At 45.2% G+C, this 23,700-nt stretch overlaps 1 protein-coding gene and 1 pseudogene across 2 annotated transcripts; both read left to right on the top strand.

Moving 5' to 3' along the window:
• Window positions 1-2,067: 2,067 nt before the first annotated feature.
• LOC125428965 (acetylcholinesterase-like) lies at window positions 2,068-11,412 on the top strand. Of its 2 annotated transcripts, none has more exons than XM_048489657.1 (4): window positions 2,068-2,197; window positions 6,318-7,821; window positions 9,167-9,330; window positions 11,033-11,412. In XM_048489657.1, exons 2-4 carry the CDS (start codon window positions 6,326-6,328, stop codon window positions 11,092-11,094), a joined length of 1,722 nt encoding a protein of 573 aa, XP_048345614.1. In that variant the 5' UTR covers window positions 2,068-2,197; window positions 6,318-6,325; the 3' UTR covers window positions 11,095-11,412. The 2 variants fall into 2 exon arrangements, with proteins under 2 accessions (XP_048345614.1, XP_048345615.1); XM_048489658.1 differs by having other exon boundaries at window positions 2,106-2,133.
• Window positions 11,413-13,199: 1,787 nt separating this feature from the next.
• LOC125427704 lies at window positions 13,200-23,485 on the top strand (annotated as a pseudogene).
• Window positions 23,486-23,700: the final 215 nt, after the last annotated feature.

Here is a 23,700-nt window from a genome sequence, read left to right as displayed (position 1 = left end):
CCCACCAGAGAAACTATGCACCCTCCTACACAATAAAAAGTGCAAACACCAACAAATAATTGAACTTTGTAGTCTGCAGATGAGCAGGAGAACTCCTGAGGTTTGCAACCCTTTTACCAAGAGAGCCTTTTTAGGGGCAGCCCCATGATTATGGAATACCTTCCCCAGCCCCCATACTTCTGGAATTTAGGAGGCAGCAGAAGACTGCATTATTTAGGATTCTATTTAATTAAAGCAGTCATAAATTGTGATTTTACGTTTTGGTTTTTATTATTATTAATAATAATAATTATTATTATTATTATTAATGCATTTTAATCATATTGCAAGCCATCTTAAGCTTCATAGGAGGAAAAGCAGCTAATAAATCAGTTCCACAATTGTAGTTCCACAAGGCTACCTTATCCACCTGTGCTTTTCAGGGCCTTGTGCAAAGTGCTTTGGATGAATCATTTGTCCGTTGGTGTAGCTACTCTTTTTATATATACTTCTCAGTGGAGGGTCCCACCTTGCAGAATGTGCAAGACAGAAATGTTCAGAGGGGCATTTTTACAAGTGGATTAGAACTGTAGTGGAACAGAACTGACCTGGAGGGCACCTTTATAATGGAATAGGATTGTAGTCTACTGTAATGATTATGGGTATCGTCATACTTCTGCTGCATTGCCTTACACCTTTATGATTCCACTTTATGCATTGTTTATAGTGTACCTTGCATTGGGCATGTGGCTGTTCTGATTTGTTTCTGCCTCTGCAATCCTAGTCCTATGGCATTGGTACTTAATTGCCTTATGCTGCCTTGTTGCTTTGTTCATATTCCATAATTGGCTTTGAGTCTCAGTGAGACCAACAGACTATAAACAAACAGAAAACAGTGCAGGATACACAATTGCACTCTCCGACTACCTTTAAGAATGTCACATGGAAGATGGCAAAGAGTTGTTATTCCACAAAAGGCTAGATCCTGTGGGTAGGCTTTGGGTGTGCATTAATATAGAACACTTTTTATGCACTTGACAACTGCAGCAAGGATTTTATATACATACAAATGGAGGGACAATAAAATCCTAACAATTTTTAAAAGGATTTTTAAAGGAACAGAATATGTAGAGACAGCAAGGATTTTAAAAGGAACAGAATATGTAGAGACAGCAAGGCTAATAGTGTTCATATTTACAGTTTCCTGAAAGACTTGAAACCCTTAAGAAGATAAGAACATAAGAAAGAGCCTGCTGGAACAGACCAGAGTCCATCTAGTCCAGCACTCTGCTACTCACAGTGGCCCGCCAGGTGCCCTTGGGAGCTCACGTGCAGGATGTGAAAGCAATGGCCTCCTCCTGCTGCTGCTCCCGAGCATCTGGTCTGCTAAGGCATTTGCAATCTCAGATCAAGGAGGATTAAGCAGCATATTCCAAACCCTTTGTGGACTACCTACTGTAAACATACACAAATAGAGAAATAACGGCAGGAGTTTAGATTTAAATGAAAACTGTAGATTGGACTAAAATAATTTTATAAGAAGGATTAAAAGTAGAGGAAATGCTGATACAAACTACTAGTACAAAACTAGATTTGAGTTTAGATCTATAATGAGGTAGCTGGAAGTCACCACATAGGTAGTATTGAAATGTTTTGTTATTATACTCAGGGAGGGGGTATTGGATTTGTTTTCTTTTTTTTCTCTGTGTTGTCTACATGTGTAAAATAAAGTTTAAAAATTCCTGGAAAACTTTTATTTTTGGCTGTTTGATTAAAATGTTTTCATCATATTATGTAATCTGCTTTGAATCTCAAGAGAGAAAGGTGGACTAATAATACTTACTAATCTAACACGGAGCTATGAGCCTCTGGTCCCTCACCAAATTCTTCTCTGTTTGTGGAAAAGTGCCAAAAGTCTCTTTGTTTTGTCCAGAAACCCTTTTCTTTCTACCCATGCAGAAGATTTCTTTAAAGTTTGGCAATACTGTGCCTGAGCTTGCTTGCCAAGAAATCTCCAGCTCCACCCTTCCCACTCTGATCATTCATGAGAAGCTTTCTCAACTTTCTCTTCACAGGAATATCCCAGCACCCATTATGCAGGCTCCTCCCAGCATAGGACAGCCTGTGGATTTTTGCTCTCTCCACAGGTAACTGGTAAGTGAACAGATAGGCAAAACAGCTGCAAAAAACTACCACTTTTGGCCCGGAGAAGAGAAAGGTGAGTCTGATGTGTCAAAGAACCGGTTGCAGCAGGTGATAGGAAAGAGGAGAGGGATTCTCGATAGGGATATTAAATCCCAGCAGGCTCTGCTCCAAACCAGTTCACCCAGGCGTATATCTAGGTTGGGGGAAGCAGTTGTTGTCCTAGGTCAGAGAGGGCAAACCTTTTGGGATTGGCGTATCACAAATGTGGACTCTGCTGGCATGTGCACCCCGCCCCCCTCAAACAGAAGAGAAACTATTAATGACAAATCCATTTATTAAAAATAATAATAATAATACAGTCCGATCCTGTGTGGTACTACTATGTACTTACGGTATAAAAAGAAACGCCAAATAAGGACTAACAAGCAGAATAGGTGTCAGGGGTGGGTGGATGCTGGCGGATCACTTTTCACCCGCATGGCACAAGTTTGCGCACTTGGCAAGGGGGCCGGCCCCGCGCGACCACCTCCCACTTCCCAAATGCCCGGAAGGCGCGACCGCCTCGACGCCCCTCTCCCTTCCCGGCAACACACGGACCTCCCCTCGCCTCCGCGCAGAAGCGCATGGAGCTGTGCCCCCAATGCTGCTCGCCAAGCGAAAAGGAAAGGGGCGGGTGGATGGGTACCTCGGCTCAGACCAGGGCGCTGGGGCGCCACAGGGCCAGCCAGGAGGGCCCGGAGACTTTGCTTGCCTCTCTGCAGTCCCCGGGAGGGCGCTCAACCCGTGCGTCCAAAGGTGGCCTGGCGCAGCGCCGGGGACTTTGAGGGGGGAGGTTTATCGCGGAACCGGCCGCAATCCCCAACTCGCTCAGGCCCACTCAGCACGAGACATGGGGGAACCCCAGACCCTGCATGCGCGCGCGACACACACACACGAAATGGGGGCCTTCCAACAAAGACGCCCTGCCAGTTTTAATGCCTGTTTCCCCAGCGCTATAAATGGGGGTTTACTCTCAAGTAAGAGCACAGAAGATGGCAGACCTACCTAAGCGAAGCAGGTTGGGGGATTTCTGCTTCGTTTTGTTAAATATAAAAAAGTCTGTTCTTACAGAAAACGTGACATTTTCCCTATTAAGGACTGTGCCTCGTTTTCCCACGCAAGAAATATTCGAGCCTGGCGTTTATTAGCGTTGGAAAATGATAACTTTTTTTTTAGCGTTTTTAGTTCTCACTATAACCTTCAGCCTGCTTTCTCTAGTACTTGATGAACTCCTTCCCACTTCAATATTGTCTCCCTCCCACACTTCACTCAGTTTAAAGCCCTCTTGATAAGATAGATAGATATTTATTATGGCCTTTAGGCCAACCAATAGTTTAAGATCAGAATACATATTAATGCATAGCATTCCATTTGTACAAAACCCAAAATATAAAATCTTTTGATAGATAACATTGACCTCAGGCATAATTACAGTCATTATCACACAGTGCCACTCTTTGTCTTAATAATGAACTACGCTTGTTGTGTACCAGTGTACAAAATTTGGCTACCTTCTATGATATGGAGGAAACACGATCGTCTAATAACATTTGTACAGAGTTTGTATCTGAATTATCTATGAATGGATCAAGGTATAGATTTTTATTGGGGGGTTCGGGGATGGGGCCACACCCCCACCCACCCGAGGGTGTGACCCCACCTCCTGAAGCCCCGCCCCCAGCCACAGTGCTTATAAAAAAAGCTCTCCGAGGCCAGGGGTGGCAGACTCCCCTGCCCCTCCTCCCGCCCCCCACCTGTTGGGCTCCCAGCCAGCAGTCCCTGCTGCCCTTCCTTCTAGGCAGAGGTGCAGCTATGAAAAATGGAGCCTGGTGCAAAATCTGAGCCCCCCCCCCCCCCCATGGGCAGTCGCTATGATGCTGGAATCCACCTCCAAACAGCATCACTTTCAATGGTGTTTAAACTAGACAGCCCAGATTCTTCTTTTAAATCCACCTTAAAGGGAGAATCTGGGGTCCCCAGTTAAAACAACAGTGAAAGTGATGCTGTTTTGGGGTAGATTATCCCCTACCCTTAAACAGCATCACCTTCTATTTTAAACTGGGGACCTCAGATTCTCCCTTTAAATCCATGCCGAAGGGGATGGATTTAAAAGGAGCATCTGGGGAAATTGGGGGGGGGGGGTGCCTGCTGTCAGGGGTGCAATTGTTAAGCTAGCAGCACCAAAATTTCAGGGTATATTTTGGAGACCCTCCTGATCATACTACACAGGTTTGGTGAAGTTTGGTTCATGGGGGCCAAAGTTATGTGTAGCTCCCATCTCCTATTAACTCCCATTGGAAACAATGGGGGATGGGGGCACCCTTTTGGGAGTCTATTACTTTGGACCCCCTGAACCAAACCTCACAAAACCTGGATGGTGTCATCAGGAGAGTCTTCTAAAGATACCCTGAAATTTTGGTGCTGCTAGCCTAAAAACCGTGCCCCTTGCTGACCAAAAATAAAAAACACTAAAAAATACAAAAAAACCACAAACGGGAGGCAGAGCTTCAGACATGTAATGGGGGGTTGAACCCGAGGAAAAAACCCCCGCTTACCTACGTCCTTGGAATGGATATTCATGACGAGTTAACAATGGTTGGATTAAACGCTCCCTTTCAGGTTTTTTAGGTTTGCTGGCCTAATGGCCGTAATAAAACTGACTATGACTATGACAACGCTCCCTTTCACCTTCATGTAACTTACAGTGCAATAAGATGTGTAACACCGAGTCCACTTCCCCTGAGCCGCACACACAGGTTCTCCTGTACCATGGAATATTTTTGAATCGTCCCATCTGATTAGCTAAGCTGACGGGAAGGCATTGAAGCAAGCTCTTGAAAAAGCCCATCAGCTTCTTGCTGGCATTATATCAGATAGATAAGGTGCAGCTGAAATACCTATCCATGATTTTAGTGGTCTATATAAAACAGGTAGCAGGGGAAAATTTATTGTCGAAGGTTTTCACGGCCGGAATCACTGGGGTGCTGTGTGGTTTTCGGGCTGTATGGCCGTGTTCTAGCAGCATTCTCTCCTGATGTTTCGCCTGCATCTGTGGCTGGCATCTCTGAAGATCCTCTGAAGATGCCAGCTACAGATGCAGGCGAAACGTCAGGAGAGAATGCTGCTAGAACACGGCCATACAGCCCGGAAACCATACAGCAGCCCAGGGGAAAATTTGTTTGCATCTAAATGTCAATAAGCCGTTGGTGAACCATGACCATTGCTCTGCTGTTTTCAATCTCCAAAAGTTGCATTGGATCAAAACCACACTGTCTAAGTTTTGATATAATCTTTTCTAGCCATCCAGGGTAGGGTGTCGCCACCAGCAATGAGGGCATTAATCCCTGGGGACAGGAAAGCACTCTGAGCCAATATTTAATGGTTAGTCTCCAAAAGATGGTCTCAACTTTGGCCATCCCTGCTCCTTTCCTTAGTACCACATTGGCTGTACATTTAGGTGTATTAAACAGATATCTTAGGAAGATCGATAGGACTCTCTCCAGTGGCACAAAATCCAAAATCATTGCCAGCGATGCATTATAGGTCAATTGGCTTTGGCCTCAAACAGTCTAACTGCACTTGGGATAAATCCGGCCCCCTGTGAGCGAAAAAAACTCAAGATTTCCTGTGAACTTCTTTGAGCCGACTGCATAACTGATTGTACATGGGCTGTGGGTTTCCCATTATATTGGTACACCACACCTAAATATTTGAAACATTTTGTTTACTCTATCTGTTGCCCTTTCAGCTGCCATTTTGATCTCTTAAATTTAGTATTGAAATGTACTATCTTAGTCTTGGTATAGTTGATATTTAGCAGTTCTTCTGTGCACTTTTAGTCAAAAATCCTCAGTGCTCTCTTTAGTCCCACCCTTGTAAGAGATAATACCATGGCATCATCTGCATCATAAGAATGGCTATTCTCTTTTTGGGGGTAAGGGAAGGTGCATGGGTATCTTCCCCCTGAAATAAGTGTATTAACATAGATGTTAAATAAATGAAGCGCTAGGAGACACCCTTGTCTCACCCCTTTCTGGCCTTCCTGTTCCTCAGGGTCATCAGATACCTGGCCCTCAGAGCAAAGAGTAGGGTTACCAAGGAGGGAACGTCTTGTCTTGCATTATGAGTAGGTTCTTCTGGAATACTTCTTTCAGGTGCTGCAATGCCTCGTCTTCTCCTTTGGTCCTTGACCTTCCTGGTCCTTTCCCTTCTGGAATCCAACTCTTCCGCTGACAATGGTACTGTAGTAGTCACCACCAGTGGCCCTGTCCAGGGAAAGCATCTCCCAGCTGGCTCAAGATCAGTCACAGCCTATCTGGGCATCCCCTATGCAGAACCCCCTGTGAGGAAACTGCGTTTCCAAAAGCCTGTTCCCCATAAGCCATGGAGCCACATTCTGGAAGCCACCAACTTTGGCAATTCATGCCCCCAAATACTTCTTTCGGGCACTCCTGATGCTGAAATATGGTCTGTCAACACACCTCGTTCAGAGGACTGTCTCTTTCTCAATGTCTGGGTACCCCATCCCCGGCCCTCCACACCAGCTGCTGTCCTAGTCTGGATCTATGGTGGTGCATTTATTGTTGGCACAACTTCCCTGGCAATATATGATGGGGCATTCTTAGCTGCTACCGAGAATGTGATTGTGGTGTCCATGAATTACCGCCTGGGAGCTCTAGGCTTCCTTTCATTACCACCAGCTGCCCCAGGAAACATGGGCCTCTTGGACCAGCAACTGGCCCTGAGATGGACGAGGGAGAATGTAGCTGCCTTTGGAGGAGATTCTTCTCGGATCACCATCTTTGGCGAGAGTGCTGGAGGAGCATCTGTCCACTATCATCTCCTCTCACCAGGGAGTCAGCCTCTTTTTGACCGGGCTGTGCTTCAGAGTGGGACGGCCATTGCACCCTGGGCTTGGGTGAGTCCTGAAGAGGCCAAGAGGAGAGCTCTGGACCTGGCCCAGGTGATGGGCTGTACAGAAGATGGGGACAGTGCCATAGTGAAGTGCTTGCAGGAAAAGCCAATGGAAGAATTTCAAAAAGACACATCCTCAATTGTGGATTCCAAGATTGCTTTGGAGTTTCCCTTCGTACCAACCACAGATGGAGATTTTATTCCTGATGACCCACAGAAACTAGTGGAATCCAGGCGCTTTCAGGCCAAGCCTATTATGATTGGCATCACTTCTGATGAAGGATCCTTCTTTATCTTCTACAATTCCCGTGTCTTATGTACATCCAATGAATGCCTTTTGACCTGGGAGAAACTCTTGGAGGGGCTGAAAATAAGTATACGCAATGCAACCAATGACGTCATCCATTCCACTGCACAGAGGTACAGCAAAGCAGAACCAGAGGGCCCGGAACAGTATCGCTCCGCCTTGTCCCAGGCCTGGGGGGATTATTTCTTTGTATCTCCAGCGAATGAAGTTGCCACAGAAACTGCAAAGACCGGAAGCCCTGTGTATGCTTACACTTTCACACATCACAGTGTTGGCTCCGTTTGGCCTGAATGGATGGGGTCCTACCATGGATCTGATGTCCCATACCTTTTTGGAACTCTGACATTACTACCAGGAACCAATGAAACTCATACGGAGGCGGAGTTAGCGCTAATCCCCCAAGTGATGCGATACTGGGCAGAGTTTGCCAGAAGCGGGTAAGAGAACCTCTGGATATTTACTTATAGATGGTCATCTTACCTGTCCCAGAAGATAGTACTTCCCTCAGGTTTCTTTGTCACAGAACGTGTTAGGAATTGGCATAAATTTTAAATGCAAGCTAGTTTCTATTGCCTGTGAAAGAAAATGGCTACATTGTAACTGGAAATAACATCACTTATATGTAGGCTTCAGTGTATTTATTTGAGGCATTTTATTATTATTATTATTATTATTATTATTATTATTATTATTATTATTATTATTATTATTATTATTATTATTACTGTGTAAATTGTTATTCTTCCGTTCCTCCATGGGTATCTGAAGCAGTTTACATCATTCTCCCCTTGTCCATTTTAATCTCACAAAAACTTTTTGAGGTAGGTTTCGGCTGACATAGAAACTTGTCCAAATGTCACCGAAGCCACTTTCATACCACAAAGGGGCTTTGAATGTGGATTACCTGGATCCCTGTATGGATCCAACATTACAACATGCTCAGTTTTATATAGGGTTGCTGGCTTCTAGGTGTGATCTAGAGATCTCCAGCCAATACAATTGAATTTCCAAACAATAATGATTAGTTCCCCTAGAAAAAGTGGCTGGTCTCCACTTTACCCTGGCTGATCTCTACAGATCAATTATAATTCCAAAAGAACTCCAGCCTCCCAGCCTCCCCCCATCCACCACACAAGGTGGGTATAGGGCTGCAAACCTGCAGGTGGCTGGAGATCTCCTGTTGATCTCCAGATTACAAAAATCCTGGTGAAAGTAGTTCCTTTGGATGGCTCACTCCGTGGCATTCTCACTCTTCTGTGGTCCATCCCCTCTCCAAACCCCGCCCTCCCCAGGCTCTGCCCTCAAAATCTCCGGGTATTTCCCAACCCAGAACAGGCAACCCTACTTTTATGTCATTCTTGTGAACAAGAACCGTTTCAGTTCTGCCATTCACTGTTAAATCTCCAGGGTAACTAGTGAAAAACTAGAAACAATTACTTAATTGTTGGTTGTTAGTCGGTTGTTAAAGGTTTTGAGAAAATAAAATTGGTTGGTACCTAGCACATAAACTTAGCACTGGAGATATTCAGGAAGGGCATTCCATAAATGGCGCTTCCCCACAGAAAAGCCTTTGCTACAGTCATTGCCCGCCTAACTTCAGAAGATCGGGTAACTCACCACCTCTATGAAGAATCTAAAAATGGCAGCTGTAAATCGAATTAATGTTAAATCAGTACTCTAATCGCAAACCAGAGTGGAATATGTTCCAGTACATTCTGTACCTTACGTGGAACTTTTCCTTTATTTGCTTCTTGGATCATTATATTTTTGCCTCCTGTGCAGCAATCCCACCCCTTCAGATGTTGGTGAGGCAAAATGGCCACTCTACAACCCTGCAGAACAGAACTTCTTTCGCATCAGCACTGAGCCGCCTCAAGTCATGAAGCCCTCACCTGCCCGGCACTACAGTTTCTGGAAGGCGCTTTTATCACAGGCACCAAGCCCAGGTGAGTTGAAGCCCAAAACGGGGTAGGCAGAACACATATCCATTCTATGAGGTGGACATTCACCCAGAACCTGTGTTTCAATGGGATTCATGATCACCCTGGAGACCACAGAACCATGTTAAGGCCATTTTGAAACTTTTTAGGGTAGTAACTGGGCTTCTCCGTTACAACTGTGGCAGCGCCACAGATGTGTCAGGGGAAGGAGCAAGACTAACCTCTGTTCTTTGGGCCTTGTAAAACACTCCAACCCCACACAAGGCGCCATTCCCCCAGTGCGGTTAGAGACTTTATCTGAGTTTATGGGTTTCCACTGGAGGTGGCCTTTCTCAGGGGCTTGGATGATTTTTAAAAATTCATTATTTCTTCCCCACCTTTTTAACCAGTGGAGACCCAGAGTAACTTACTTTGTTCTCCTCTCTTCCCTTTTACTCTCCCAACATATGAGGTACCTTAAGCCGAGAGTATGGCTAGCCCAAGGTCACCCAGCAAGCTTCCATGGCAGAGTGGGAATCAACCTGTAACCCGTAGACCCAACAATCTAACCACAACACCTCAATGGTGATATTCAAACCCACGTCTGCAGAGCATGGTCCACCAGAGAGTGTTTAGAGGGCATGCCACAGTTCTTGACACCACTGAGAGTGCTTGCATTGTCCTGGCTTCTGCCCTTGCTCTATTCGGTGGAGTGATGTCACAGAGCTACACAAGCATTGCCATGCTCCAGTGCACTCGTTCCATATATAGCAGAGCAGCGGGTGTTACTGGTTTGCTTTTCTGTGACTGGCTAGTGTGAATGGTGTCATTCAATGGCTTCTCCCTGCCCCTGGAACAGTCTCCCAGCTCCTGCCTTCATGGCTTTTCGGCAAGGCTGCACAGAGAGCTATTTGGGACGGCTTTGGGGGCACCCTGAAGTTGGCCATAGAGACAATACCCTGTTCATGGGGTGGGGTTCTTGTGGGATAAGGTGCTTTTAGGTTGGTTTTGACATGGGTCAGTTTAATGTTTATCAAATTGTTATTATATTGGTGTTACCTATTTTGAGACCTGGGATATAACGAAGGCCAGATGTATAAATATTTTAAATAGACGTGGTAACTTAGTGCCTCACCTTATCTAACATTGGTCAGCAACAATTTCAGTTTGGGTTGTTGTAGTCGTGCCCGCGAGGTCAGCGCAAGAACGAGACGAGACGCGGTGATAACATCTGGTGGAGAGCGCCAGCAGCGGGAGCGCGGGGGTCCGTGTTCCTAGCGACTCTGCCGCGTGCTGGTTCCTGGCACCTTTTATTATGATTGTAGCGGGGGCGTGTAGAAGGGCGGATCGGGGGGAAATCCGGGAGAGCGGGAGACTGAGAGATCATCATGTGATGCATGATCTCACCTGGCTGCTACGTGCGGAGAGGAGCATCAGCGTCTGGGCCTAATCCTCACCTGGGGGCAAGACCATTGTCCCTTTGTCTGGGACACCCGGTGGTTGTGAGCCAGGTAGTTCATGACCCGTGACTCATCAGGGGGTGAGGGGTGGGGGAGCGGTGCGACCAGAAGACCGTAGGAGCGCCGGTGTTCCAGCGCTCTACTTACGGTGCTGCTGGGTCAGCAGCTCATCCCTACAGGTTGTCCCATGATAGATAATATGTTTGTTTCTGGTTCATCTGGTCTGATTCAGTGATAAGCTCGTTTTTGGCCTTTTTTTCTTGCCACAGACCAGCCTCCAAAAGACTCTCTTCTGTCTCGCTCAGAAGGCAACAGGAAACAAGAACTGTGAATTAAATACATATGGATGGAGAAAGAGCATTGTATGAACTGGGAGCAACAAGTCTAAAGAATTAAGGAGGAGGAAATTTCCATCTGTACCTTCTCACATAGTAATTTCTGTTGACTGATTTTAAAATGTAAGATCAATAACTAGCTTCCTATAATTTTCTTTTCATGCACAATCAAGTCTACATCCATGTGAATAAAGAGGAAAGAGGATCTTATATTTTATATGCCATTTTATGTAATTTTATTGTTTACCTATGTTGTGAGCCTTTTCGAGCCTGCTGCGGTAGGCAAAACTGGGGATTAAATCAAATCAAATCAATCAATAATAGTATTGGTCATTCAGTGGGTGTTTCCTTGGTTCTCTAATTGTTAGGCATTTTTTTTCTCCAATGTAAGTGTTCCCTTTTCTGGTCAAGCACAATCACGTATTTGATTTTTGGTGTTAACTTGTGATTTGGTGGATCAATCTGCACATTTATAGAGGTGTTATTGTGATCCATTCTACCCGAAGAATCTGACGGAGTCTTAGAATTTTTCATCCGAGGCAGAGTCTTTATAGACAGAAAAAAAGGAGACAACATACTTCTGTAAAGGCCTATGGGCTGAGTGAGCTTCTTTTCTCTGGAGATTCCCACCAGAGAAACTATGCAGCCCATTACATGATATGCAGTGCGAACACGAACAAATAACAACAGGCAGTGTCATAGCACCAGACTAGTGGGCTACCCCTGCCCCGTTGCAGCTTTGCCACTGCTAGTGGCCCAATCTGGGGTGGGGGAGTTCCGAATGCAGTGCGGGATTGCGCTGATGGATTTACCCTCTTTAGATACTTACCCTGGGGCAAAAACACTGGTGGTCAGACACCGTGGCACTCAAGGAAGCTTGAATGCAGCCAATTTCTCCAGTGGAACTGATTTTGTAGTCTGCATATCAGCAGTAGGACCGGGGGACGCCACGAGGGGAGAGGCCTGGGGCGATTTTTGCACCCCCACAGGCCTGCGCCCGGTGCACAATGCACCCCCTATCCCCTTGTGGCTTTGCCACTGCATATTCCATAACTTGCTTTGAGTCTTGATGAGACGGGCTTTAAATAAACAGAAAACAATGAAAGGAGACACAATTGCGCTCTTCAAGTACCTTTAAGGTTGTCACATGGAAGATGGGAAAGAGTTGTTATTCCACAAAAGACTAGATCCTGTGGGTAGGTTTTGGTTCTACATTAATATAGAACATTTTTGTGGACAACTGCAGCAAGGATTTTATATGCATACAAATGGAGGGGCAATATAATTCCAACAAAACAAGACTGGATCTTGAAAGTCACAGAATATGAAGAGATGTCAAGGCTGACAGTGTTCATAAGAGACAAGAATATGGACCATTTCCTGAAAGACTGGAAAACCTTTGTGGACTATCTACTGAAAACATATGTAAATAGAGAAATAACGGCAGGAGTTGAGATTTAAATGAAAACAGTAGATTGGATTAAACTAGTTTTATAAGAAAGATTAAGAGTATAGGAAATGCTGATGTGAACTATGAGGACAAAACTAGATTTGAGTTTGGATCCATAATGAGGTAGCCGGAAGTCACCACATATATAGTATTGAAATTTTGATGATGATGATGATGATGATGATGATGATGATGATGATGATGATGATGATGATGATGATGATGATGATGATGATGATGATGATGATGATGATGATGATGATGATGATGATGATGGTGGTGGTGGTGGTGGTGGTGGTGGTGGTGGTGGTGGTAAGAGATGGGGATTGGATTTTTCTTTTTCTCTGTCATGTGTAAAATAATTTTTTTTAAATTTCCTGGAAACCTTTTATTTTTGACAGAATTGTCTTTATGTAATCTGCTTTGAATCTCAAGAGAGAAAGGTGGGCTACAAATGAAGTGAATCATACTAATCTAACATGGAGCTATGAGCCTCTCGTTCCTCACCAAATTCTTCTCAGTTTGTGGAAAGGAGTGCCAATAGTCTCTCATTTTGTCCTAAAACCTTTTTTTTTAATTTGCACCCATGCACAAGATTTCTCTGAAGTTTGGCAATAATGTGCCTGAGCTTGCCAAGAAATCTCCGGCCCAATGCTTCCAACTCTGACTACTCATGAGAAGCTTTCTCAACTGTCTCTTCAAAGGAATATCACAGCAACTATTATGCGGGCTCCTCTCGATATAGTACAGCCTGGGGTTTTTTGCTCTCTCCACAGGTAACTGGTAGGTGAACAGATAGGCAAAACAGCTGCAAAAAAAACACCCCTTTTGGCCGGGAGAAGAGAAAGGTGAGTCTGCTGTGTCAAAGAACCGGTTCCATCAGGTGATAGGAAAGAGGTGAGGGATTCTCTACAGGGAAATTAAATCCCCGCAGGCTCTGCTCCAAGCCAGTTTGCCCAGGTGTATATCTAGGGTGGGGCAAGCGGGAGTTGCCATAGGTCAGAGAGGGCAAACCTTTTGGGATTGGCGTATCAAAAATGTGGACTCTGCTGGCATGTGCACCCCCGCCCCCCTCAAACAAAAGAGAAACCATTCATGACAAATCAATTAATTTTTTTAAACATACAGTCCAATCATGTGTGGTGCTATGTACCATAAAAAGAAACTCCAAATAATTACAAACATGCAGAATAGTTGTCAGGTTGGTGAGTGCTGGGGAGTCACCTTTGGCATGCATGTTACAAGTTTGCCATCCCTGCCCAGGGTGCCCTTGGCAGGGGAGCCCAGGCGCGGACCTCTGCTGGGCACCCTGGGGGGGGGCAAGCAGCCATCCTTGCCCTCGGAGGGTCCATGCTACCTTGGTGGCGGCACAGGTGGGCGACCAATGGCACTGGTACTTAGTTGCCTTATGCTGCCTTGTTGCGTTGTTCATATTTTGAAATCCACTTTGAGTCTTGGTGAGACCAACGGGCTATAACTAGACAGAAAACAGTGAAAGTAGACACGATTGTGCTGTCCAACTACTGTCAAGGATGTTACATGGAAGATGGAAAAGAGCTGTTATTCCACAAAAGGCTAGATCCTTTGGTTCAATATTAATACACGCACTTTATGTACTTGACAACTGCAGCAAGGATTTTATATGCATACAAATGGAAGGACAATAAAATTCCAACAAAACAAGACTGGATTTTAAAAGGCACAGAATATATAACAATGGCAAGGCTGACGATGTTCTTAAAAGACAAGAATATGGCCAGTTTCCTGAAACACTGAAAACTCTTTGCGAACTACCTACTGAAAACATATAGAGAGAAATGACGGCAGGAGTCGAGATTTAAATGAAAACAGTATATTGGAATAAATAATTTTATAAGAAGGATTAAAAGTTTAGAAAATGCTGATACAAAATATAAGCACAAAACTAGGTTTGAGTTTGGATCCATAATGAGGTAGTTGGAAGTCACCACATATATAATATTGAATTTTTTAATGTTGTTGTCAGGGAGTTGGATTTGTTTTCTGTTTGCTTTGTGTTGTCTACATATGTAAAATAAATTTTAAAAATGTCCTGGTAACCTTTTATTTTTGCTGTTTGATGGAATTTTAAAAATATAATCTGCTTTGAATCTCAAGAGAGAAATAAATAAATGAAGTTAATAATACTAATCTAACACAGAGCTATGAGCCTCTGATCCCTCACCAAATTTCATAAATGACCTGGAAGTAGGGGTGGGTAGCGTGGTGGCCAAGTTTGCAGATGATACCAAATTATGTAGGGTGGTGAGAACCACAAAGGATTGCGAAGAGCTCCAAGCGGACCTTGATAAATTAGGTGAGTGGGCTCAGAAATGGCAAATGCAGTTCAATGTAGCTAAATGTAAAGTGATGCACATAGGGGCAAAAAATCCAAACTTCACATACACGCTACAGGGGTCAGTGCTATCAGTCACAGACCAGGAAAGGGATTTAGGCGTCTTAGTTGATAGTTCCATGGGAATGTCAACTCAATGCATGGCAGCTGTAAAAAAGGCAAACTCTATGCTGGGGATAATTAGGAAAGGAATTGAGAATAAAACTGCAAAGATTGTCATGCCCTTATATAAAGCAGTGGTGCAACCGCACTTGGAGTACTGTGTCCAGTTCTGGTCGCCGCATCTCAAAAAGGATATTGAGGAGATAGAAAAAGTGCAGAGAAGGGCAACAAGGATGATTGAGGGACTGGAGCACCTTCCCTATGAACCAAGGTATTGGTCTTCTCTAGGCGCTTTAAGAAGCTCACATGGGCAATGAAAAGCACCCAAATTGAACAGGTTAAGTGCTATAAATACCTTGGCCTCTCATTTTCCTTTAACCTTTCATGGGCAACCCAGAGGAAGGCCGCTCTCCTAGCTACATCTAATAGTATGTCAGCACTACTACGATTCTTTTACAGCAGTGGCCACTCCCTCCTGCCCTCAAATTTTTCAATGCCAAAGTCGCCTCGAGATTGCTTTCCGAGGTCCCCACTTGGATTCAAGCTATCAACCACTCCTTGAATTCTCTTCAATCCAAATTTTTTCACAAGATAACTGGACTCCCAAATTGTGTGCCCTATGCAGCCCTTTGTCTGGAGTTAGGTCAAAACTCCTTGGAATCAGCCGCTTGGCTGAGGACTTTTAGATTCTGGCTGCGAATACACTTTCTCTCGGACTGTAATTCCCTGGTCCACTGTCTGCTCTCTGACACTATCATTCCAACCCCTGGTTTTCCATAATTGAAGAAAAAAAATTCGCCTCCATTGGACTGTCAGTGGATTCACTTTGCCCTTTGTCCCATTCAGAAGCTTATAGGAAATTAAAAGGTCAACTATTGGATAGAGAGTTCTCTCAATTCTACTCACACCGTTGTTAAGAAAACGCGGCTCCCCTCGTAATTTTCTCTCCCATTTGAACGGGGCCACTTGGCACACTACCTGTATTGCTTAATAAATTCTGTTCAAAGGAGAGCCATAATGCTCGCCAGGTTTAATGTTATGCCTTCTGCCTTGTTACATGGCAGATTTAATAAGCAAGCAGTGCTTAAAAGGTTGTGCCCATGTAACGATGGCTCAGTTGAATCTCTGGCTCACCAATTACTTCACTGTCTTAGATTCAAGGAACCAGGATCCAAGTATGTGAATCTCACTCCCTTACATTTACCAGATCTCCCCGATTTAATTAGATTACACTACTTGTTGGACAACCCTGATCCTTCTCTCTGTATGATAGTGGCAGACTTTCTTCTGGAAATTACTAAATGCCAGTAGATTTCCTTCCCCCTATCATGTATATCCTGTATTGTATATGCTTTTTAATCTGTTTTTATTATTGTTGTACTGCTTTATGCCAATAAAGGCTTGCTATCTGCTATCTGCACCTTCCCTATGAGGAGAGGCTGCAGCGTTTGGGACTCTTTAGTTTGGAGAGGAGGCGGCTGAGGGGGGATATGATTGAAGTCTACAAAATTATGCATAAGGTAGAAAATGTTGACAGAGAGAAATTTTTCTCTCTTTCTCACAATACTAGAACCAGGGGGCATTCGTTGAAAATGCTGGGGGGAAGAATTAGGACTAATAAAAGGAAACACTTCTTCACGCAACGTGTGATTGGTGTTTGGAATATGCTGCCACAGGAGGTGGTGATGGCCACTAACCTGGATAGCTTTAAAAGGGGCTTGGACAGATTTATGGAGGAGAAGTCGATTTATGGCTACCAATCTTGATCCTCCTTGATCTGAGATTGTAAATGCCTTAACAGAGCAGGTGATCGGGAGCAACAGCCGCAGAAGGCCATTGCGTTCACATCCTACATGTGAGCTCCCAAAGGCACCTGGTGGGCCACTGCGAGTAGCAGAGAGCTGGACTAGATGGACTCTGGTCTGATCCAGCTGGCTTGTTCTTATGTTCTTATGTTCTCTGTTTGTGGAAAACAGTGCCAAAAGTCTCTGGATTTGTCCTGAAATCTTTTTTATTTCTACCAATGCACAAGATTTCTCTAAAGTTTGGCAATATTGTGCCTGCCAGGAGATTTCCAGTGCCACCATTCCCACTCTGACTACTCATGAGAAGCTTTCTCAATTGTCTCTTTCCAAGAATATCACAGCACCCATTATGCAGGCTCCTCACAGAGTGTATAGTAATTTCTTCCTGTCTGGACAGGTATCAGATAAGTGAACAGATAGCCAAACAGCTGCAAATATCCATCACTGGAAGCTGGGAGAAGAGAAAGGTGAGTCTGCTGTCTCAAAGGACCCATCACATCAGGTGACAGGAAAGAGAAGATCTGTGTTGATCTGTAGAATAGCTAGATTCAAATCCAGTAACCCCTGAAAGTCTAACAAGATTTTCGAGGTATAAGCTTTCAAGAGCCAATGCTGTCTATCAAAGGGAGCACTGACTCTTGAACCAAAAAATCTTGCTAATTTGTAGGAAGCAACTGGATGCAACTGGACCGGAATCTGATTCAGAAATATCTGGTTTCATGGCATCCCAGGCAAGCAGTTTTCCCAGCTGCTACTAAAAGTCTCCAGTGTGGGAGATTTCACCACCTCCCTGAATAGCTGATTCTTCTGTTGCGCAACTCTTATTGTAAAATTTATTTCCTAATATCAGTAGGAATCTTTCTCCCTGTAATTTATACCCATTATCGCGAGTCCTATCAGTGCAAGTGATTCCTTGTACCCGCCTGAAGGCTGGCAAACCCAGCTGCGGCTTGGCCTGCACATGCACAAAAGCGTGTTTGTGAAATGGACAGTTTCGCTTCAGAGCTAAATGGTGGGATCAAATTTTTAAATACTTACCTAAGTTTTTTAAAAAAACCTTCCTGCAAACAGAACGTCATCCCAATAGAGATTATGGGGATTAGAATCTTCTCTGTTCTAGTGTCTCTAACGTCAAGTTTTTGCATGGAGAAGTCATTGCACTGAGTTATATTATGTAATCTGCCACAAGCCCCAGTGAAAAAGGGGGTACTATAAAGAAGAGTTTGGATTTATATCCCCCCTTTCTCTCCTGTAGGAGACTCAAAGGGGCTTACAATCTCTTTGCCCTTCCCCCTCACAAGAAACACCCTGTGAGGTAGGTGGGGCTGAGAGAGCTTTGAGTAGCTGTGACTAGCCCAAGGTCACCCAGCTGGTGTGTGTGGGAGTGTACAGGCTAATCTGAATTCCCCAGATAAGCCTCCACAGCTCAGGCGGCAGAGCTGGGAATCAAACCTGGTTCCTCCGATTAGATACACGAGCTCTTAACCTCCTACGCCACAGTAAATTAATAAAACAGGAATCACCACTTGGATCCCAAAGTATCCCCTTCGGGATTCTGCCTCTTCATTCTTTGGCAAGTACATAGACCAGACCAGTAGTTTAGTCACATTATGTGAAGGCAGGAGTCACTGGAAAAGACAATACCTCTAGGACAGTGGTGGCAAACCTATGGCACTCCAGATGCTCATGGACTACAATTCCCAGCAGCCCTTGCCAGCATGGCCAATTGGCCATGCTGGCAGGGGCTGCTGGGAATTGAAGTCTATGAACATCTGGAGTGCCATAGGTTCACCACCAGTGCTCTAGGAGAAGCTGATGCACCCGGAAAAGAGGAAGACCCCCACATGGACTGACCTCAATAAAAGGAGCCACGGGCCTCAATGTGCAAGACCTGAGAAAGGCTTTTAACATCAAGACATTTGGAAGGTCCCTTATTCACAGGGTCCCCCATAAGTTGGAAACAACTTCTTGACACTTATACACCACACCTAAGGCCTGATTTAAATATGATGCTGGCTTAAGTTAAAATTCTTTCCTATGGGACTTTGCACACACAGCAGTGACAACCCTACATGATTATTTGTCCCAGGTTGGTTGCTTGTGATTAAAAAAAAAGGGTTATTTGTTTCTGCACAGCACTTTGGTGCTTCTGGTTTTTTTTCCAGCAAATGAAAGTGTCTGGATGCCCAATACATCCAATATGTCCAAAGGTTATAATTGGAAAGCATCTTAAGCAGGACTCTGAAGGGGTGGGGGAGGGTGTAGAAATCTCCGCACCAGCTGTTGTCCTAGTCTGGATTTTTGGGGGCTCATTTTTTTCTGGTACAACATCCTTGGTAATATATAATGGGGCATTCTTAGCTGCTACGGAGAATGTGATTGTGGTGTCCATGAATTACCGCCTGGGAGCTCTAGGCTTCCTTTCATTACCACCAGCCACCCCAGGAAACATGGGCCTGTTGGACCAGCAGTTGGCCCTGAGATGGGTGAGGGTGAATGCAGCTGCCTTTAGAGGAGACCCTACTCGGGTCACCATCTTTGGCGAGAGTGCTGGAGGAGCATCTGTCCACTATCACCTCCTCTCACCAGGGAGTCAGCCTCTTTTTGACCAGGCTGTGCTGCAGAGTGGGACGGCCATTGCACCCTGGGCTTGGGTGAGTCCCGAGGAGGCCAAGAGGAGAGCTCTGGTCTTGGCCCAGGTGATGGGCTGTACAGGAGATGCGGGCAGTGCCATAGTGAAGTGCTTGCAGAAAAAGGCAATGGAAGAATTTCAAAAAGACACGTCCTCAGTTGTGGATCCCTTCGTACCAACCACAGATGGACATTTTATTCCTGTAGACCAGGGGTCCCCAAACTTTTTAAACAGGGGGCCAGTTCACTGTCCCTCAAACTGTTGGAGGGCTGGACTAAAAAAAACTATGAACAAATTCCTATGCACAAATGATTGTAAAATGTTTGATTTCACCTTTCAGCCTTTCTGTCATGGTCTATTTTTAGAACAGTGACCAAAGTATGTCAAGTACAGGGTGGGCTTCAAATATTGTTGGGGAGGCTGTGGAATACCTTCCCCTGTAAAAAAAAAAGCAGAACTTTCCCAATGAAGCATTCCATCTAACCCAGGATCAGGTATCTTCCTGGGTTCTTCCTCCCTAGCAGCCAGCGAGCGATTCACCAGCCTGGCTGATGCCAATGGGAGTGAGGCGGAGAGCAACACATGGAGTAGCCGAGGGGGAAGGGCGGAGCAGGCGTTGCCACATGTAAGGTTTCCAACTCTGGGTCAGAAAATTCATGGAGATTTGGGGGTGCCATCATGTAACTGCAATCAACAGCTGTTGGGGCCGGTTCCTCCTCTCCCTCGAGCCCCCACTGCACATGAATGGAGCCATCGCCGCCATGCCTGGCGGGCCGGATAAATGCCTTCAGGGGGCCACATCTGGCCCCCGGGCCGTAGTTTGGGGACCCCTGCTGTAGACCCACAGAAACTAGTGGAGTCCAGGCGCTTTCAGGCCAAACCTATTATGATTGGTACCACTTCTGATGAAGGGTCCCTCTTAATCTCTTACGCTGCTCCACTCTTTTGTACATCCAACGAATGCCTTTTGACCTGGGATAAATTCTTGTTGGGGCTGAAGCTAGGTATACCCAATGCAACCAATGATGCCATCCAAGCCATTGCTCGGAGGTACAGCGAAGCAGAGCCAGAGGGCCCAGCACGGTATCGCTCTGCTTTGTCCCAGGCCTTGGGTGATTACATCTACGTGTGTCCAGCAAAGTCGCCAGAGGGACTGCAAAGACCGGAAGCCACGTGTATGCTTACACTTTTGCCCATCACAGTATTGGCGCTGTCTGGCCTGAATGGATGGGGTCCTACCATGGATCTGAGGTCCCATACCTTTTTGGAACTCTGACGTTACTACCAGGAACCAATGAAACTCATATGGAGGCGGAGTTGGCACTAATCCCCCGAGTGATGCGGTACTGGGCTGAGTTTGCCAGAAGCGGGTAAGAGAACCTTTGGATATTTACTTGCAGATGTTCACCATCCCTGTACCCAAAATGTAATACTTCCCTCAGTTTCTTTGTCACAGAATGTCTTAGGTATCAATTTTAAATTCATGTTAGTTTCTGTTGCCTGTGAAAGAAAATGTCTACATTTTGACTAGAAATAACCTCATCTTTATCCTCTGGTTCGATGTATTTATTTGAGTCATTCATTATTATTAGTACAATTTTATCCTTCCTTACTACAAGGGGATAAAGGCAGTGTACATCATTCTCCCCGTGTCCATTTTAATCTCACAAGTCTTTGAGGTAGGTTTAGCTGACAGAGAGACTTGTTCAAAGGCAACCCACGCATATTTCACGCCACGTAGGGGATTTGAATCTGGATTTCCTGGCTCCTAGTCTAGATCCAGCATTGTAACATACCCACTTTTATGTAGAGTTGCCAACTTCCTGGTGTAGCCTGGAGATCTCCTGCTAATACAATTGATTTCCAGAAAATAGAAATCAGTTTCCCTGGAGGAAATGGCTGTTTTGGATGGAAGACTCTTTGGCATCATACCCTGCTGTGGTCCCTACCATCTTCAGGAGCAGCAGTGGCGTAGGAGGTTAAGAGCTCGTGTATCTAATCTGGAGGAACCGGGTTTGATTCCCAGCTCTGCCGCCTGAGCTGTGGAGGCTTATCTGGGGAATTCAGATATAGTCTGTACATTCCCACACACACCAGCTGGGTGACCTTGGGCTAGTCACAGCTTCTCAGAGCTCTTTCAGCCCCACCCACCTCACAGGATGCTTGTTGTGAGGGGAGAAGGACAAGGAGATTGTAAGCCCCTTTGAGTCTCCTGCAGGAGAGAAAGGGGGGATATAAATCCAAACTCCTCCTCCTCCTCCTCCTCCTCCTCCTCCTCCTCTTCTTCTTCTTCTTCTTCTTCTTCTTCTTCTTCTTCTTCTTCTTCTTCTTCTTCTTCTTCTTCTTCTTCTTCTTCCTCCAAACCCTGCCCTCCTGAGGCTCCGCACTCAAAATCTCCAACCCAGAACTGGCAACCCTACTCTTATGTTCTTGTGAACTGTAACCATTTCTATTTTGCCATTTGATGTTAAATGTCCAAGGCAGGGGTCCCCAAACTTTTTAAACAGGGGGCCAGTTCACTGTCCCTCAGACTGTTGGAGGGCCGGACTAAAAAAAACTATGAACAAATTCCTATGCACAAATGATTGTAAAATGTTTGATTTCACCTTTCAACCACAATAACCAAAGTATGTCAAGTACAGGGTGGGCTCCAAATATTGTTGGGGAGGCTGTGGAATACCTTCCCCTGTAAAAAAAAAAGCAGAACTTTCCCAATGAAGCATTCCATCTAACCCAGGATCAGGTATTTTCCTGGGTTCTTCCTCCCTAGCAGCCAGCGAGTGATTCCCATTTGCCAATGGGAGTGAGGCGGAACAGAAAGCCTGAGAGCAAAACATGGAGTAGCCGAGAGGGAAGGGCGGAGCAGGCGTTGCCACATGTAAGGTTTCCAACTCTGGGTCAGAAAATTCATGGAGATTTGGGGGTGCCATCATGTAATTGCAATCAACAGCCGTTGGGGCCGGTTCCTCCTCTCCCTCGAGCCCCTACTACACATGAATGGAGCCATCACCGCCATGCCTGGCAGGCCGGATAAATGCCTTCAGGGGGCCACATTTGGCCCCCAGGCCGTAGTTTGGGGACCCCTGGTCCAAGGTAAGTAGTGAAAACCTAAAAACAATAAAGCAGAAAGGTTTTTGTTTTTAAAAAATCACATTCCAGATGCAGCAAAGAGCAAGTTTGGAGAAAATAAAATTGTTTGGTACCAACCTAGCGACCAACCAGCCCCACCCCCCTCACAGGGTGTTTGTTGTGAGGGGGGGAAGGGCAAGGAGATGGTAAGCCCCTTTGAGTCTCCTACAGGAGAGAAAGGGGGGATATAAATCCAAACTCTCCTCCTCCTCCTCCTCCTCCTCCTCCTCCTCCTCTCCAGAAAGGACATTCCACAAATGGAGTTTCCCTATGGAAAAGCCTTTGCTGGGGTCATTGCCTGCCTGACTTCAGAAGTCCTGGTCACTCGAGTCACTGCATATATGAAGAATCTTAAATGGCAGCCATATTAGTTTGTTGTGCCATTAAAAGGGCCAGGTTCTTGGATACATGTTGAAGGGGATCAAAGCTTTACCAGATCTAATTAACATTAAATCAGCACTCTAATTGTGAATGTGAATGGAATATGTTGTGGGGACCTTAACAAGCTATGTATTTTACAGATCTGATTGCATTTTTATACTGTTCAGTTCATCTTCAGTATTTGTGAGACAGGTGAACTGTAAATAAGGGAATAAATAAGACAACATACATTGTGTTCCTTACACAGAGCTAGTTCCTTCTCTGGCTTTTTGGATCAAGATACTTTTGCCTCCTGTGCAGCAATCCCACCCCTTCAGAAGTCGGGGAGAAAAAATGGCCACGCTACAACCCTACAGAACAGAACTTCTTTCGCATCAGCACTGAGCCACCTCAAGTCATGAAGCCCTCACCCGCTCGGCACTGCAGTTTCTGGAAGGCGCTTTTATCACAGGCACCAAGCCCAGGTGAGTTGAAGCCCAAAATGGGGGAGGCAGAACTAATAGCCATTCCCTGAGGTAGACATTCACCCCAAAACTGTGTTTGGCTGGGAATCTTGGTGTTGGTGGATATACATTATTGGCAGAGTTTAGCAGATATCAATAGAGACCCAGATACTAGTGAGTTGCTTACTATAAAAGTTTACTAGTTAAAAGGTAGGGTTACACAGGGAGGAAAAACAATGAATACTAAACTGTATTTTAACATATTTACGCAGGGGTGGAGCGAGGG

This window comes from Sphaerodactylus townsendi, linkage group LG03 (genome assembly GCF_021028975.2).
Source record: "Sphaerodactylus townsendi isolate TG3544 linkage group LG03, MPM_Stown_v2.3, whole genome shotgun sequence".
NCBI classification, from domain to species: Eukaryota; Metazoa; Chordata; class Lepidosauria; order Squamata; family Sphaerodactylidae; genus Sphaerodactylus; species Sphaerodactylus townsendi.
The sequence above is the reverse complement of the archived record's forward strand: the minus strand, read 5'-3'. Positions and strand labels throughout refer to the sequence as shown.